The sequence below is a fragment of the Phycodurus eques genome, chromosome 8 (genome assembly GCF_024500275.1).
Source record: "Phycodurus eques isolate BA_2022a chromosome 8, UOR_Pequ_1.1, whole genome shotgun sequence".
Taxonomy (NCBI): Eukaryota; Metazoa; Chordata; class Actinopteri; order Syngnathiformes; family Syngnathidae; genus Phycodurus; species Phycodurus eques.
This window is the reverse complement of record NC_084532.1, coordinates 24766913-24785637: the sequence shown is the minus strand read 5'-3', so window position 1 is coordinate 24785637 and position 18725 is coordinate 24766913. Positions and strand designations below refer to the sequence as shown.

The 18725-nt window shown below is 41.3% G+C and overlaps 1 protein-coding gene across 2 annotated transcripts in view; it reads right to left on the bottom strand.

Annotated features, from left to right (window-relative positions):
- The window catches only part of usp24 (ubiquitin specific peptidase 24), a 44921-nt gene that overhangs the window by 19366 nt on the left and 6830 nt on the right, over positions 1–18725 (bottom strand). The window contains exons 2-28 of one of the 2 annotated variants that reach the window (XM_061683317.1): positions 16928–17096; positions 16510–16577; positions 16277–16420; positions 15988–16113; positions 15289–15324; positions 13974–14039; positions 11317–11382; positions 10655–10729; positions 10276–10434; positions 10092–10206; positions 9289–9392; positions 9098–9205; positions 8924–9019; positions 8034–8195; positions 6431–6514; positions 5716–5823; positions 4267–4416; positions 4049–4180; positions 2290–2401; positions 2140–2216; positions 1906–2046; positions 1723–1776; positions 1488–1603; positions 1344–1410; positions 663–773; positions 469–567; positions 18–191 (exon numbers count right to left, since the gene is read on the bottom strand). In XM_061683317.1, coding sequence (XP_061539301.1) covers positions 18–191; positions 469–567; positions 663–773; positions 1344–1410; positions 1488–1603; positions 1723–1776; positions 1906–2046; positions 2140–2216; positions 2290–2401; positions 4049–4180; positions 4267–4416; positions 5716–5823; positions 6431–6514; positions 8034–8195; positions 8924–9019; positions 9098–9205; positions 9289–9392; positions 10092–10206; positions 10276–10434; positions 10655–10729; positions 11317–11382; positions 13974–14039; positions 15289–15324; positions 15988–16113; positions 16277–16420; positions 16510–16577; positions 16928–17096 — 2919 coding nt within the window. The remainder of the gene's footprint in view (positions 1–17; positions 192–468; positions 568–662; positions 774–1343; positions 1411–1487; positions 1604–1722; positions 1777–1905; positions 2047–2139; positions 2217–2289; positions 2402–4048; positions 4181–4266; positions 4417–5715; positions 5824–6430; positions 6515–8033; positions 8196–8923; positions 9020–9097; positions 9206–9288; positions 9393–10091; positions 10207–10275; positions 10435–10654; positions 10730–11316; positions 11383–13973; positions 14040–15288; positions 15325–15987; positions 16114–16276; positions 16421–16509; positions 16578–16927; positions 17097–18725) is intronic. The other variant, XM_061683318.1, reaches the window with a different exon arrangement.

Sequence of the window (18725 nt, the reverse complement as noted above, 5' to 3'; positions counted from 1 at the left end):
GATCCTGCAGACCATACCTGCTCCAGGGCATAGGCGGAGTTGAAGACAGCCGAGCTGGAGCTGCTGGAGGCGGAGGCCGATGATTCGGAGCTGCCCGAAGGCGTGCCGGTGCCTGAGCTCTTCACAGTCAGGCTCTGCTCGTCGCTAAAGCCGAGCTGGGACAGCAGTTTCTGGTCCCGATTCATGGTCAACTAACACGTGGTGAAGGGACAGCGGAGGGATCGAATGAGAGAAAAAATAAAAATAAAAACAGGGATGTTGCTCAAGGTGGTGTTTCCCCTGCCACTCCGTAGACCCTTTAGGCCAAATGGATAAGACAACTTAGAATAGACATTGGCTTCAGGGGAAACACATGACTGGGAGAGGAGTACAATACTTTAATGAGGGAGTGACAGATAAAAATAGTTTATTTAAACAAAAAAACAAGAGGAACACAGAGCTCCTATAATCGACAATACAGACACGTACCACACTATCATTGGCAAAGATCTGGACATTATCCACCGGGCAGCTCAAGTGCTCGGATATCTTCCACCGGATGCTTCCTATCGTTTCATTACTGTGGGTCTGCAGGGACAAAAGAGAGAAAGTGAGAGACATTTCGCCTGCAGATACTAATCGATAACACGTGTGGAGGGCACAGGGGGAAGCCATTGCAGTACCTCAAAGGTGAACGTGTCTTTGGTTGACTCGTAGGTGATGTGAAGAGTGACAGGGTGTCCATTGAACGAAGCCCCATGAGGTAGAATAGTGCGTGGAACAGAGTACATATCCTGTAAATAGAGATGAAACGGTTTACAGAAAAAAAACATGATGAATAATTGAAATGGCTAGTACTGCACACTAACATGTTAATTATCATTAATTCTGTATTTAGTGTAATGTGTTGCTCACGCACTCCCTAACGACCGAGCGTCAAGTCTAGCGACTTTTGTTTCCCCCCCCCCCCCCCCGCCCTCCCCAAAGTGATTAGTTGAAAATTCCATCAACTTTTTCTCATGTTAGTGGAGACCTTTAAATAATTAGACTTAGAATTAGAAAACAGGAGATGCAAACACCGCTTTGCCAAGAACTGGAAATAGGTTTTTGAGTTGACAAAAAGTCTTAAAAAGTTTGACTATAGCCAACTTAAATTTGGGAATTAGAGCCTTGTGAATATTGTCTGCGGAAAATGCAGCTTGACATCTTCTGATAACTGCGGTTTCTTAAAAATGGCACTTATCTTTTAATGCATGTATGCGTGCAACCTGATGAAAAATAAACATTTGTGAGTTTGTAGCTTCTGTTTCAATAAGTCTATTCGTTGACCAAAATCTATTAGAATTGAAAAACATGGGGCGTACCTCTATAGTGATTACATAGCGTTCAGCCAACAGCAGCAGTCTTTCGATTATGACCAGCTTAGTGGATCTGGAGAAGAACACAGTCCACTGTAAAATGGATGAAGATCTAATCCTGACAATAACCAGGCTTTTCCTAAATTGTACCTGGAAGGTGATTGTACAGACGTGGCCACCGTGGGCATGGCAGTGGCCGTCAACATCTTTGTGGCTCGGGTAACAGCGTGTGTCAAAGTAGGCCCACCCAAGGCAGAACTGGCTGCCTGATATCCACGCAAAAAAAAATTGTTTTCAGAAGCGTGTTTTGAGAAAAAAATTTATATATATATATTTTTTTAAAAAAGCACAATCAGTTGTAATAGTAGCGCAGCGTACCACTCACCTCTAGTCTCTTGTAACAATCGGCAATAAATTTCTTGTGCAAAGATACTGAATCCTGCAAGGAAGAGAAATTGATGTTGATCAAGAGACAGAGTTTCAGTGAGGCTTTAACAGGCGAGCAATGAATGAAGATATCCTAGACCTTCCTTTGCTCTGAACATAGAAGAGAGATATTTGCACTAACTTTCTTCATCTTGGGGTTGAGATTAGTGTAGCTGTATGTGATAATAAGATGGATTGCTTCATTGGCTATCTCTTCATCAGGGGTTTCCATGGCGATACGCCAGATAAAGTCCATCCCTGACAGGTCGAGGCGTTCAACACACTGAAACCACACCGTTTTACAACATTGAGGATAGATCTCTGCTTATTTATGGAACACAACATAAATGTGATAAATGTTCGAGTCGAGACGGACCAGCTGAGTTCCTTGGCGTTTTAGTCGATGATCACACAGATTGACGTTCTCAAAGAAGGTCTTAAACAGATTGAAACCTTGAGGGACACATAACGACATTAGGAGGTGCATCAAATACTCAATTATGAGGTCAATAAAAGCACGCCTCACCGTTCATGGTGATCTCATAAGGCTCCAGTTTCAGTATCTTCTCCTTGAAGAGCTGCTGCTGAACATCGCTCTCAAGATCATGCTGGCCTTTGGTGAACCACTCGAAACACATCTGTAATAGAAAATGGGAATAATACGATCAAGGTTAGGAATATAATCACATAATCCCTCTATTAAGTACAGGAAATAAGGTTAATGTGCAGATGAGGAAAAAAACAACAACATATATATTTACTTCCTACATGAATCTAGAAAGGCATGAGTACAGGTGATTGCAATATACCTCACCAAATGGCTTCTTAGATTTAATTTTCCCAAATTTTGCATGAGTGGATGAAAACACAATGTAAGTGTAGCTGCTCACCCTAGTGGGGAAGATGACAAACTACAGTTCCCTCAACGTTTCAATTCTTGTGCTGGAGCCTATCCCAGCTATCATCGGGCAGGAGGCGGGGTACCCCCTGAACTGATCGCAGGGCACTTTAGAGTCTTCAATTAACCTACCATCAAGTTTTTGGGATGTGGGAGGAAACCGGAGTGCCCGAAGAAAACCCATGTAGGCACGGGGAGAACATGCAAACTCCACACAGGCGGGGCTGGGGATTGATCCCTGGTCCTCAGTCTGTGAGGCAGACGCTCTAACCAGTCGTGCACTGTGCCACCATCTGCCTATAATATAGTCAATTTGTTCCCGCCCCATATTTACATTATCCATTTTCAACACTGATTATCCTGGTTAGGGTCCCAGGGCGCTGAAGCCTATCCCAGCTGACTTGGGGCGAAAGGCAGACTACGCCCTGAACTGGTCGCCAGTCAGTCGCAGGGCACATATAGACACGGACAACCATTCGGACCCACATTCACACCGTCACTGAGTGGGAACTGAACCCACGCTGCCCGCACCAAAGTCAGGCGAGTCCACCACTATACCATCAGTGACTCATATTTAAATTAATTCATCCAAATTGAAGAAGAAGGTACAGACTTTGGCTCATGTTGAGTTCATAAATTTGCTATAAACACAAAATGTGAATGAATCAAAATTCAAATAAGTGGATTAACCAACTATAATTGGATATAAATGTGATTCAGTAGGATACGAAGCTTTAACTTTGCTCTTGAGCGGGATACACCCTTACCAATGATCGGACCAATGTTCAGACCGATCCCTTCTGATTAAAGTGAACAAAGGCCCAATTCTCTGATGTCTCACAAAGATCAATTCCATCTGAATAATTATCCTGTGGTATGGGGTGTGACATTCGTAAATGTTTAATCTTTTCAATATTTACAATTCCTTACAATTCCTTAGTTGGTCAACACCAACTTGGTCCAAGCTGTGGACTCCGTGATCGTGACGCAAAACTCACAAGTCATTCACCCAAGAAAAATGACACAGAAGAGTTTTCGACCGCAATGAACGGTGAGGCTAAATTTTTCTCTCTTTTTCTTTGTATTTTATTATACGTCATTTGGATGGATAAATGTCTGCCACTCACAGGTTAGTCTTGGTACTACAACAAAAATCTGTTTTGCAGGAGACGATTGTTGGTGGAGATTTTGTTATTTGTGTGGTGTGCTGTGTTGGTCATCCCGAGTATAACACATACTAAGAGCGCAGTAAGACGACAACCATTTTAATGCAACGGGATAATGTTTGACGTGATCAGCATGTGCCACCACCATCACCAAAGACAGAAAGAAAGAGAGAGAGAGAGAGACGCTCACAAACACTGCATTTGCATAACAGTCTGCATACCTCACGGTCCAGTTCACAAACATCTGGGCCGGACACCAGGCACTCCCAGATCTCTTTTGCCCTGTTCCAGACCAGGTAGAGGCTGGCCTCCTGGAGGAAGAAGGCCAGGAAGCGCAGGTGGCCATCCAGATACTGAAAGTAGAGGGGATAGCGGGTCCCAAAATAAGTACAGTTGTGGGAACTATGTCGAACTCAGACAAATAAAAGTACAGATGAACCTCCTGGTATGTGTATCTTCCGTCCACCATGGTAGAGCCTGACAGGCAACCATTTCCTGCTGCGGTCACCGCAAGTCGATGGCAACAAACGAGGGAACCCGTGATCAGTTTGACAATCTCAAAGTTCTTCTTCAGGTCCTGGATGATGCTCTGTGGGAAGGAATGGTGTGGCAGTAAATATTTTTATTTTTATTATTATTATTATTATTATTTTTGTAGCTCTTTGTCTCTTGCATCACTTTGGGTCTATTTAGGAAACTTGTTGGAATAGACTAAACGTCAATGCTAGCTAGAATTACATGAATTTAATCAAATGTTTGTGTTAACTGCATAATTAACTGCTGTGTTCGTTTCTTAGCGACAATGTTCACTCAATGTTTAATCACCCAAAAATATAAATTGTATTTTTTTTAATTAACATTATAAGGAAAAAAATTAGGCCAGTAGAATACATTTGTTACTAATTTAAAAAAAAAATTTTTTTTCGAGATTGACAAACGGGTCGATTCGAGCCGCAACATAACAGGAGCATTAAATGTCATATTCGGCGTAATTCCACTTTTCTTGATTCAACACTGTTGCCATGCATCATTGGAGACAGGTGAAATGGCAAATATGGACACTCGGAGCTTATAGTCACAGTTTTTCGCGGAATGCAGCAGTGTTTACCAACCTTTATCCAGCCAAGGCTCATATTTTTACATGAGAAAATTGTAATGATATAATGGAATTAACAGTCGCCTGCATTTTCTTAAAATGATTTATATTAATTACCAAAAATTATAATCCAAAACCACTTTAATATCATTTCAAACTAATTTTACAACATTACCCTTAAAAAATAATAATACAGATGATGAGAGAGAGAGAAAAAAAAGAGCACACTGGAAGTGCACATGTACTTGCACAATAATTCTTCTAAAAACACAGGCTAAACTTAGCTCCTCCCAGAAATACAAAGCTTGTCTCCGAGTCGAGATATATTCAACATGCTTTCTTGTCACCAATGTACTCTTGTCTGATTACACAGTGCTTTGTTGCAATCTTGGAGTACTTCAGAAAGAACAAAAAATGCAAATAGGTGATCCCCCCCCCCAGCAAATATCCGGGAATAGGTTCTGCGGAAAGCTCCGAATAAGTGAATTTGTGAATAGTGAAGCGCAAATATGTGGGGAATTACAATTACGCTACACTGAAAAGATGATGTGTGGTAGAAGTGGAAGAGCATTTATTTCCCCCCCCCCCCCTTTCACTATAACGTCGCCAGCAACGATGAACAAAAAAACATTTGTAGTAAATAAATAATTTTCGGTCAAATTAATTTACCACGGCACACCAGATGATCTCTCACGACTAATATGCCACGGTTATATAGCCTGCGAAGCAATGGATTTACAACTGGGTGTAAGATTTTTATAAAATTGAGCACATTATGACTTTATGTGTTACCTTGTCTTGTTTCTGGTAGGTCTGCTTGATGAAGGAGCGGGTGATCTCGTGCAACTGACGGAGAGCGGGTACCACCCAAACCGCCTGAGGGCTGCTCGGCTGGGAAGCCTGTCATGTACACGCACACGCACACGCACAAACAAACACCCAGCAGACCATCAGAGGAGGACAGTGTAAATAGTGAATGAACACAAACTACAAAACCTAAGGACTGTGATGGCCTTTAAAATCATTGCATCTTAGTTCCGAACATGCTCGGTTTGCCATCGCTGACCTTGCATTTTCGTAGCGAGTTCCATGTCAGGAAGAGAATCAGAGCCATGGATGACAAACATGATATTTGCACTTAGAACACAAAAGCTAAAATTTTGTCGCAGATCCACGGCTCTGATTGGACTCCTCTTGGCAAACGTGCGAGCACACCCACCATAAACTGACCACTCATCCAGCACATAACTACTGGACCTTTATCCAATTCAGAAGCCTCTTCCCAAATGGTCAGATATCAACACCACTGCGTAATCATTAGCAAGTGCCAAACCCAAGATTAACATACACCTGGTTGAGTTCGCTCAGATTACAATCAAAGGTGAAAACCCACTCTCGACGACCCTCCGCGGTGATTGGTTGGTAGGCGTGAAGCAGCAAGATTGAAGACAAGAGAAGTCGGTGGAATTTAACAGGTAAAAAAAGAAAATCGGGCATCTTCTCTTACTTTCACTGACACAGATTTCCTCTTTCCCCAAGAGCCAGTGAGAAAAGAACTTTGAGTGTCACTGCCTTTTTGGTCCTCTTGAGTCTGGACAGCACACATTTCATTTGAGCTGGGTCACACAAAGTATGATGACATCATCGCATTCAGCACGACACTCGGAGGCTTTACTGCATTTTGTGCGGCAACATGCGCAGGCATGATAAACAGCAGACCACGAGGAATAGGCGTAATATTCAATAAATTGATGTGCCGCAAATTGTCAAATCTTTGACTAAGTTGCCTGGGTCGGGCGTTTTCAGGACAGGGAAGTTATTTGTGTTTGGCGACGTATTAGCTGCATGCGCCTGATACATGAATCATCCACACACTAACTGATAAATGTAATTTGGCGGCTTGGTGGTGAAGTGCTGCCTCCACAAATGGAAAATACACTGGAACTGGGACTACACGGGAACCAGTTTTTTCTTCAGACCATCAGCTGCTCAAGAACGGTTAGCCGCTCGTTTAAGGCCTCTTTATACTCCCCCGACAGCGCCCGCATCGAATCACGTGACCGACGCATTTGGCCGCGTGGCCCCTACGCGTCACTTGATGCGCACACGGCAAAAATTGTTGCTGCGCGTAGAATGCCGCAGAGATCATCTCTTGTGATTGGTCCGTTTTAGTCACATGCTGTGATGACGTACTCAGCGTTCCCCTTGGTTCCACATACCGCCTACGCTGCTGCCTTCTTGATCGATTTTGCAGCATAATTAAACGTATCATCTTGTCATCTAGGTTTGTTCAAGCAGACACTGTTCCACGGTCGCCATTGTTGTTGCTTTGTTCCTTATTATGGAAAGGAAAAGTAAAAACGGCTACTGGAAATGGCCAAAAAATGCAGAGGAAACGCCAACCTGTGGCGTCCTAGCCAATACCAGCCGTAGCGACACCACCGACTTGGAGGAGAACTGCAGTACTTTTTCAAAACCGCGCGTGGGTCACGCTCGAGTATAAAGGCAAACTACACGCGGGATCGCCGCAGTGACGTCAGCCCGGTCGCTGCCCGTGCGAGTATAAAGAAGCCTTTACTCCCAACACACTGGCTCTTCCCCGGTAGTCATGGTAACAAAAGCTGAATGGCCACGCTGTAGGGGGGTGAGGTTGAACAGAGTCTCACTTCCATGAGACAGGACCAACAACTCAAAAGGGCATAATTTCAGGGAGGCTTTGAGGATGAAAAGTATACTATAATTGGGGTATCGTATTGAAAGGATACCAGTCCACCCAATCATTGCCTGTTTATAATCTTTTCTTTGATCTTTGGAAAAGTCCAATATTCCAATTATAAAAAAACATTTAACAGTCGTGTGTATGCTTGAGCCTCTCACAGATCACGCCATAAAGAAACATAAACGCAGTTAACAGGGACCTGCCACCTTCAGATGAAAGCGGTCGCAAGCAGCTGAAGAAACGTAATGCTCGCTATAAAACTGTCGAACCAGTTGAACCTTGAGCCGCCTCAAATTTATAATCATAAAAAAAATAAGAAGAATTGCACAATAAAAGAGTATAGTCAAAGAAATGTCGAGCAGGAAAGAAAACACAGCCGCTCCTTGCCCACCTTCTTGATGTCCTCGATGCATTTGATGATGTAGTTGCGCTTGACGGTCTCCTTGACAGCGTAGGCGTCACTCAAGATCCCCAGGTGCTCCTCTAGCGCCTGCTGTACCAGACTGGTAGGCAGCGTGGGGAGGTGCGCCAGCTCCCACAACACCTCCAGCACCTGAACGCAACGCACATGCACACAATAGTACATCAGGCTGGATTCATGCTGCATGGTTTAAGTGACAATTCTGATTTTTTCTGTCATGGCAGTGAAAATTGGAAAAAATAAGGAAGATATCGTCAGAACAGATATCTGCCAATGCGACTGCAGAATGAAAGTACAGATGGGATATACTGTACCCCATCAATGCCAGCTTGATGTCATCAAAAAACAGTGAACCCCTTTAGATTGGGGGATACATTCCAAACCCACCCGCGGTCAATGTCTGCGATATAGTGAGACCGTATTTATATTAAAAAAAAAAAAAGTCTCTCCCACATGCTTTAGATACATTTAAAGTGATTATTATGCATTTTTAAAAAGTATTATAATAGCACCTGTTCTCACTAACTTCTTGTAAAAAGATGGGAGACTATCATATAACATCACTTTTAGCAAACAAAAAGACTTGCTTGCACAGTCCTACAAATAAGAGGCAAAGCGTGCTGAGCTTTAAGCTTTTTGTCAAAAATAGCTGTACAAATTTGTAAAAAGAAAAGAGTGTTTAAAAATGTTGAGCTATAGCGGGAGCAGAAACGATGAACTGTGATATAGCGAGAGAACACTGTAGGTATTAGATCATAGGTATTAGATTTGTAAACGTAGCCTTAAACATGCAGTTTATACAGGCTGCTCACGCTTGAGTCCATCTGCTTCACTGATGCAAAGACAGATGTGCGACTCACCTTGCCAGTGGTGGTTTCAGAGCGTGCCTCCCTGCCGATCCTCCCGATCAGACTGAGCAGCTTCTGCCTGACGCGATCGCTCTCGACCTCCCAGCTCTGAATGACAGTCACACATATTTTAGTCGAAGGATGATGGTATTTACTCGACGCAACTCATCCGCCAGTGTCGCCGACCTTCTGTATGAGCACAAAAAGATGGGTGAGCTGATCGAAGCTGAACTTGACCGCGGCGGCGGCGATGATTGTGTGAATGTTTTCGATCACAGTTGACGACTGGCCGGCCTGAATTGCAAACACACAGTAAGATGTACGGTGTGTGCCCATATTGGATTCAAACACAAGTAGGTGTGCACGCTGATGTTAACCTGTATCCTCCAGATCTTGGAGAGTTCATCCAGCGAGAGTTTACTTCCCAGCAGTTCAATGATTCCCTTTATTCTCTCACAGTACTGCGCTTGGTCAATATTGCCTGTAATGACCACAAGGAATAATTACAACCTTTGACTGAGCTATTTCGATCCCCTCCATCTCATTTGTCAACAAAAGGCTTTTAATATGTTAAGAGAGACACAAACAATACAAACACTCACTTATGTGATTCAAAAAGAGCTGTATCAAAAATGTTGTTTTTGGGGGGCTGGAACAGAGTAATGGCATTTTAACTTACTTCAATGGAGAAAAAAAATGGCTGCACAAATTTATGACTTTTTTCCCACATAAGCGAAAGATTTTTCATAATACAGGGGGTGCTTGGTTTTTGATGATCCAACATTTGGTTTGGATGTTACGAACAGCCTGCAATTAACTAGTTTATGCAAAGGCGTAAGAATATGTGGCCATTTGGCACAAGATCACTTACCGCTGTACTGAGAATTTCTCATTTGATTGTTTTATATTTATGCCCAAGAAGTGTTTTTCCAAACAAAAAACAAAACAAGATATTGGGCTTTCGGGTAAAATTTCAGGACAAACGTAAAATGCAACATTTACTGGTGAAATTAATTTGTTTATTTACTGTAATGAGGAGTTTACTACTGCATTAGTGTAGGTTAGTGACAGACCACAGCTAATTCTGACTTGCCTATAAAAGACCCTTGTTTTGGATCTTATTAGACTGCAAACTGTACATAATGCTTTGGCCATTACTGTTGATGATTGCACTTCTTACCCTCCAAAGCTATTGACAGGACGGAGTTCTCCACAAGCCAGTCTAGTAGTTTATCTGTATCTATGGCATTCTTCACAGTCTTTGCCACCGTGCTCTCTTCTATTAACTTTGTCACCTGCAAGACAACAACCGAGGTTAAAAATACTGCACAACGAAGCATAAAAAGGTGTTTGCGGTGGCTCACCTCTTTGAGGGAGTTCATTTTGGTAGAGAAATGGGGGGTTTTGAGCATGCGCAGCAGCGTGTCGAGCCGCAGGTCATCCACCACCGTGACCATGTCCCTCTGGAACTTCATACACAGCAGCTTGATGGCCGACAACAGGTCAGGGATGCTCACCAGCCGCTACGGTTTAACCACAAACGATAGTTACAGCCTTACTATAATACTACTTGTACTCCATATCCTTTATTTCAGTAGAGGAGAAAACTCTACATCATAAATTAAAAAGGTTGTTCCACTCGAGACGGTGTTGAAATTGAAAACAGACTTTTGTATGTTGGCCAAGCCGCCTCGATATCTCATTAGTCAATCACATTTGGGTGGAAAATACACAAAACACTACCTTGTCTTTGAGGTCCTTTTCCTCCAAGTTCTGTACATATGTGATCATCTTATGGATGACTGGATCAAGCATTGGCTGGAACACATGCATGAAGGGGGGGGGGGGGGAAATAAAAATAAAAAAAAGCAATTTAATTAAATAAATAAATACAGCACCATATGTATGCGTGACATATACAGTAAATCAAGAATAACTACAAATTAATGGTTACATAACAAAACCGCCACTTGTTATTTTACTCTGCATGTATATTATGTACCATGAAATTTGCCCAACAAATTAATCAGGGACCAGTAATAAATTCATGTCTAATTTCAAGAAACCTTTAGTGATCCATACAAAATTGTGACTATGAATCCAATGTATCCCTTCCAGGTTACCACAGCTATACAGAGCCTCTCAATAAATTAGATAACATTATACAGATTTATTGCAGTGAGTAAAATCTTTCATAATCTTTTTCAATTTTGATTCACTGATTCAAGAAATTAGAATATTAGGCCTGCAAAAGAAACAATCTAAATGATTTTTAATCTAGAAATGAGGTTGGAATTGACCTAATTGAAAAGTATTTTCAAGATATTTACTACTGAACTATAGTGGATGTTTTCTATGATATTCCAATTTATTGAAATGCACCTGTACGTGACATGACAGCTTACCTGGACAAGACTGGAGTTGAGGTATTCGGCACAAACGCCCAGAGGCTGGACCAGAGCGGACACATACTGTGGTACACAAAAACAAGACTTTCTAGTAGCCTGTAAATCATTTTTAGAGGTTAGCCATTTGTTTAGCTACAAAACGCCAAGAAAAAATGAAACAGAATGATTAAAAATCAGTTTTTGACTACATTGGTGCTTTGAAATACAAGTGTCCTGACTTGCAAGATTTTCAAGATATGAGGCACTGCTTGGACGATATGGGCACTGTACGGTGGCAGCAGTTTGGCAGATAGTGAACAATTCTTAAAAACGTGATGCTTTCAGCTGTTTATTGCCACTTCCAGTTAATTTACTGTCAAACTAAACAAAAACCAAAGACAATTACACCTTGTGTATTTAAAACAACCACATAACCTTGGCTTAAAAGTACACTACCTTAATGCTAACACACAATGGAAAACATCAGACAGGTTAACAATTAGCTTTTGTATCGCTGTCTTATAACCCTTTAAGGAACGGATATTTTCACACAAATGGTGTATCAACAAAGGTAGACAGACAATATTACAATATTCAGAGGCATATATTATTTACCCTCTGTGAAGAATGATTAATATTACTGCGGCTTAGTAAGGAGCTGAGAACGGCTTCATGTACAGTATATCCAGATGTTTATATTATAATGCACCCAGGTGTCCAGAGCACACACACCAGAAGTTATTGATTAAGTTGAAGCAAAAAATGTGGCAAAAACTGTTTACTTGCTTACTATATATTTAATTGTGTCATTGTGATTTCTTTTTAAAAAGTACTATATTATTGAATGCTGCTTTTCACATTTCAAACATTTTTGTAGATTTTTTTTTTTGGAGGTTGGCTGAATTAATGGGCATTTCATTCATTTTAACAGGGAAAGATGATTAAAGATGCGAGCGTTTTGAGAAACGAGCCGACCCCGGAACAAATTAAATTTGTATTTCAAAGCGCCACTCAGATACTTCTCGCAGGGTTTGAGGTGGGGGCTGTGCTTATGGCGTACAGAATGTCGTGGACTGCAGGACGGGAGGTACACGCGAATTAACACACTCTGATTTCACTGCCGCGTGAATGTAGGAGTGAGGTGGTGGGAGTGTAAATAGATCTTCAAACGCATGAGCCTGGCTGCATTTCAAAGTACAATCACTGGTGCTAAATGAACGAATGAATGAATGAATGGTTTGTGTGTTCCAGGCTGACACTGTTCTATCGGCTTGAAGCCTCGCCCTGCTACTGCTGCCTCCCCTCAGCTATTCACGATTGCTGCACTTGACTTCCTGTTCTCAGAAGACAAATGAATGCGTCGCCCCTGGGAGCCTGGAGAAGAGGAAGCCATCCTCCTCCCCTCGTTATGTGTTCAGTTCTCACTTTCACTGGCTTTTCTGCTCAGTGTGTTACACGACTTTAAAGGAAACATTGTGCATTGTTTTTTATTCACAATTTAAAATAGTTTCGAGATGTCTAAACAAAATGTCTGACAAGCTCTTGTCAAAATATTCTAAGGATCAAGCTTCACACACTATTTCTTGTCAAACTGAAATTATTTCTTTCTCCTGCAAGTTAGGTACTGTATACCTCGTAGGTACATTATACCACAAACTATGATCCCAGAACTTGAAAATTCATAGAATTTCAAACTCTCCTCACATTACCCTTAAAAATATATGGCTTACACATGTTTTACACTTGAAGGAAAAAGTATGTGAACCCTTTAGAATTTCTGCATAATTTGATCATATACTGTAGTCTGATCTTCACATAAATCACAAGAGTAAAGAGTCTGCTTGAACTAATACCACACAAACAATAATGCTTTCATATTTTTATAGAGCATAGTATGTGAACATCCACAGGCCGGGGGGTGGCGGGGGAGGGGGGGTAAAAAACTAAGGGAAACCTTGGATTTGGTTTGTGTATTCTTGTGATTTAGATGAAGAGCAGACCAGATTTTATGACTAATTTTTGCAGAAATTTTAAGGCATGTCAATGGGCTCATATACATTTTCCTCCCACTGTGTAATTTAAAACTCCGTAACTTAAAAAAACAGGTGAGTTTTTCAGTGAATAGCTGACGATAGGTTCCACAGAATTGGGGAATGCGCACATAGCAAACAGGGTTCACTGTACTTGGTTGTTTAGTTTCACAGTTGATGGATGGGCAGGCACTCCAGATACCCAACTATTTGTATACAAGCCATTTAAAGGTCGATTATCCAAAACATATCCCCTTTAATGCTCATACGCTATAACACTGGTGCGCTTCCGGTATCCCTCTTAACTTATGAATATGCTAATTTGTCAGAAGGAGCCCCCACCTAAAAAAATCAACGACTTCACACCACAGCGTTTCCGCCAAGGTTCCCTGAAGGAAGCATGAATACAAGGAGGCTTCAGAAGAGATAACACAATAGAGCATTTCAACCATTACATGGCAGCGGGATAAGTGGAACCTCAAGCCCCCTGCAGCTGAGTACAGACAAGAGTGGGGGACGACTGTCTCAAAGTCAGACCATCTCTTCGTTCAGAACCAGGGTGGAAAGAATGCCATTACTCTTAAACGGCATGTCAGGCCATTTGTAAGCAAGGCAGGGGAGGGACACGCAGGGGGTTAGTCTTACAGCTATTTCGATCTCCTCCGCGTTGAGCTTCGTCTGGATCGCGGTGAATCCTCCCAACTCTCCAAACTACATGAAAAAAGCAGAGACAAATGCAAAGGTAAGACCCAGTACATACAGTATTTTTTTTAATGCATGTGCAACACAAGTAAAAAAAGAACAAAACATAACAAAAACAACTCTGGATATGCATTGGCAGGTTGTCAAGAACATGCCAAAGCAACAGGTGGTGCTACAACTCAAAACCGCCACATTAGCCAACGAGAAACCTGAAGAAAGTCAGGTCTGGACAAGGAGTTACAGAAAAAGACATTTCTTCGGCTGGATTCACACTGCATGATTCAAGTAAAACAATTCAATTCACAAGAGTTTTTTTGTTGTTGTGGTTGCTCTCAAGTGGCACAGTTGGGATGTGCATCCTGGCAGCGTAAAGAGAAAAAAAAAAGACATAGAATGGGATTTCTTCAGACACGAATCAGGCCATTTCCAAATGTGGATACAAATCTGATACCTTTGGGATATTTGCCAATGCATAAAAGCAAAGATCGCATGCATGAGTTTGACGATATTGAAATCTAAAAATTGCTGACACATACACACCTGCATCTGCCCAAATAACACAAATGAACACATTTAAAAAAACACCTGCTGTAAATCTAAACTACATCGAAAGCATAGACAATCAAATATAGTGTAAATAGGCTAAATGAGAGGTGTGTCCATCATTAAAAAAGAAAACTAATGTGGAGATGTGGTAATGTGGTAACCTCTAATTTAAATCAATGGATTATGGGGGTGGAGGTGGGGCTCAGGCCAGGCCAACTAACTTTTAATATGAATGAATGAATACAATTTTATGATTGTGTCATTTATACAATTATATGCCCAACCCAAATAGGCTAATAAATAATCAAATAATCCAACACCGGGACCAAAGTGCAACAAAAGTCATGTCAAAAACTGTCTTTCTTGTCTTCTTTTCCAAGCTTTAGAAATACTATTACTAATGGATTATGGTATACTCCCGTTGACACTTGAGGAGTTATTTACGGTACGTGTGATTTGGGTATCTACACATACGGGTTGTTTCATGTTCCTTCAATGTAAACAGTCATATGGGATTATGTTTACTTGAAATGTACATGGAAAGAGATTAAAAAAAAAATGGCTATAGAAATTTCCACCAGAATTAGCCACTTGCACCAACAAGACAGTTGTGCGTGTGGATAAAAGGCAGAAGTCGCATAGAAAACTTTTTGGGGTTTATTTTTGATGGGTGGTGATGGCGCACAGCCACAATGTGGTTGAAATCACTTACTTGATTGACTAAATCCACCAGCCAACCGTGAGGCTCCTGAAACAGATCATTATGTTTTTAGTGGGTTTATTTCACATTATCACCAAAGTGTGTATGCCCACAAACACACGCGCGCACACACACACACACACACACACACACACACACACACACACACACACACACACACAGCTGTTATATGTCAGTCATGCATGTATCTTTGTGTCTCAGTTACACAACACTGGAGACGAAGAACTTACTGGCCTGCCCTCCAGCCCGATTTGAATAGTTATTCTAAACCAACGAGTGTGTGTACAGTAACTTCGTGCAAAAGTGAATAATTAATGCCTCTGTGGAGGCTTAGAGGGAGCAGGTCAAAGCAATCATGAAGACATTCTTTCTGCTGCCCTTACCGTGCTGAATAACCCAGATCAAACTAAATTAAATATTTAACTGCCCCCTAAAGGGGTTTTAAATGCAGTTTGCCTAAACACACATTCACACACTCAACTTTTTATGGGCAGTTATTGCAGTACCGTTTTAGCTGACCCAGTTCCAGGTCCATCGGGTCAAACAGAATTTCCATTAGGATCGATAAAGTATCTCCTTAACCTCACATCAGTAAAAACTTAACCTAGCTTTACAACCTTGCGCATTTACTATAACATGAAATATACCCTCTGTGTGATCACTTTAAGTGTCAGGTGAGTTCAGACTTACTTTCTGATAAGTGTTGCTTGGAGAAACAGCAAACATGTTGGCCTCGTCTCCAAAAACTTCGGCCCAGTTCCTCTGACAGGCCTTCAACCGGTTCTTAAAATGGTACTCATTGTCCGGGTTTAAGGCCTGGACACAACAGGAATGCAAATGTCAGGCACTGAAAAAAAATATTGAACTATGAGGGAAAACAATTATACGAATTTGGGCTATTTCACAGATAAAGCATGCAGTCAAACTAGGTTTACAAGGGGAGAACATAACAGTAGTCAAGTAGTAAAATATTGCACACCATCGCCAAGACACCCATTAGGTTGACGGGAACCGGGTCCTGCTTGACCCGCTCTGCCACCAGCTCCACCAGCAACATGAGCATGTTGTAGATTCCCTCATGGATCTCAGTGCCCCACTTGTGTACGGCGCTGCTGGTCAGCAACTGGCGACAGCGAGATGAAGAAAAATATAAAAATGAGTGAAAGTAATTGGCGAGAGCTTCAAAGTCTGTTGGGAGACTCGACGGCTTACCTTTTTAAAGGCCTCCGGCATGCAGCGCTCCACAAACCTCTTGCAGTTCTCGTCGGCGTCGGCGAGGCCTGATGGAGATTTAAAGGTTGAAATTCAATTCAGCAAAAAGAAAACATGCCAACCTCACAAGAACATGGGTCATTAAAGCCCCATTTTTTTGCTTCAATTGTAAATGATCCCAAAATATTCCACATCACTTGGGGTTGTAAAAGTGGACATGCAGGGTTTTCTTGCGACAGCCATGATTTGTCCATGCCAAAGAACATGCATGTAGTTGACTGTCGCCTTACATTTAAAAGAATCTTTGCTTTCTTTGTAGTAAAAAATACATGAATGTGACTTTTGATTTAAAACAGTACTTTGTCTTAAAGCCAACTTATGAAACAATATAACTTCCGTTACACAGAGTCAGTCTTACCGTGCCGTGCGAGGCAAGTAGAGGCGATGAGGCATTTACCCAGTGATTCCTCCCTCTTGTATGGAATTGACCAATGGTCGGTGAACACTCGGCTCTCCAGCTCGTACAGGTTGGTGGTGGGGAACTCCATGCTACCGCTGGAGCAGTTCCCGTTCTCATCGTTGCTCCTCTGCAACAATGACATAGAAAAAAAAAAAAACATTAACATGAATGGAAATATGCAATGAGATATCCATCCCCTTGGTGAACCATCACGTGAAAAATCGCAAAAGGTGAAGTTAACAGACTTCTGTAGAAATGGAAACAACACACTTCTTCTTTTGAAATGAATATTAAAAATACTGTGTCTCAATGGTGAGAATTACTTCCCTGTAAAGTGAAAACAAATGTATTTGAAACTTGACACGTCACAAAGAAGAGTGAACCCTGCCAAATTTGAATCATTAAAACAAATCCCAGCAATGATATAAAATAAGGCTTCAAAATTAGGGACTGAAATGAAGCAGGATTCTAATCTTGCTAGCATTTTGAAAACTTGCATTCCTACCCTTGAAATACATTTCTGAGTTTTTACTTCCTTAATGTTAGTTAAGTAAAGGAGTTGAATCAGGGCTTCTACTTTTATCTGAATATTAATTAACAAAACTATCTGTACTTATACTTAAGTACAGACTGTTAAAACCGTGCGACTGCTGCTGTGAATGAAGGACTTTTCCGGAAGCCAATCTCTCTCGTCAAAATGTTTCCTGCTCCTTTTCCTCCCTCTTGGTGAAAGCAGAGTGAGCATCCTCTACTCTTCATGATTGTTGCTCTTCACGCCCCCACAAAGCGCAACACAAGAGCGCTCCTTGTGCGAAAATTCAGTCACACGCACACATAATCAAACACAAACATAACGGCATTGTCTGCGACTTGTCTGATACTGACAACCACATTCTTTTTGTTGTTTTACTGCTGCCACATTTGCTCTCATTGTGATTTAAAAATCGAATTTTATACCTTCGGCATTTTATGCTTCCAGTAAAACAGGAGCAGCAGAAAACCACAGAGTGCTCCAACAACATGGATATAATTTTGTAGTCCATTTTAACATACCAAATTTAATGTTAAACTTAAATTTAATGTTATTTTAATGATGTACTTTATTTTTCAGGGTAAAGAATCACATTCACGAGCAATGTTTTGTGGGTTAGAACAGGAGCTCCAGAAGTTGTTACACCACATAGGTTCAAGTGATAATAAAAAAATGGGTCAAGTTTCATTTGAAATAAAACCCAAAACATTTTATATATTTGTAAGGGAAGTGTCCATTTGAATAGAAATACACCAATTGGAAAGCAGATTTGGACAGGAACATTTCAAAGAAAAATGCATAAGGCGAAACGTGTCTACCATAAGGCGGGGCACATATTAAAAGATTGTGAAATTGGTTATAAAATCTATATTCGTTTAAGTGAGTCGTTGCAAGTTTGACAAATAAATCTCATTTTTTAAAATGAAGTTTATTTTGGTTCACCTCGGACATGCAATGAAAAAATTTTGAGGAACACCCTGTCGAACTATTTTTTTATGCATCAGCAAAGTACTATATCTGAATCTTGCTGAGCTAATCAGAATACTCTCACCCTTGAAATAAACATAGTGACAACAGCACATTGCTGTCCATTTTGTCACATCATTTCTTAATCAAGGTAAGCGCATCTCCACTTATGAGCAGTAAATAATGGCCCCCTGTGTGAGTTCCTGCACTATGTGGCGATAGCAATCGGTGACGGTAAAAACAGGAGAACAGGAAGGA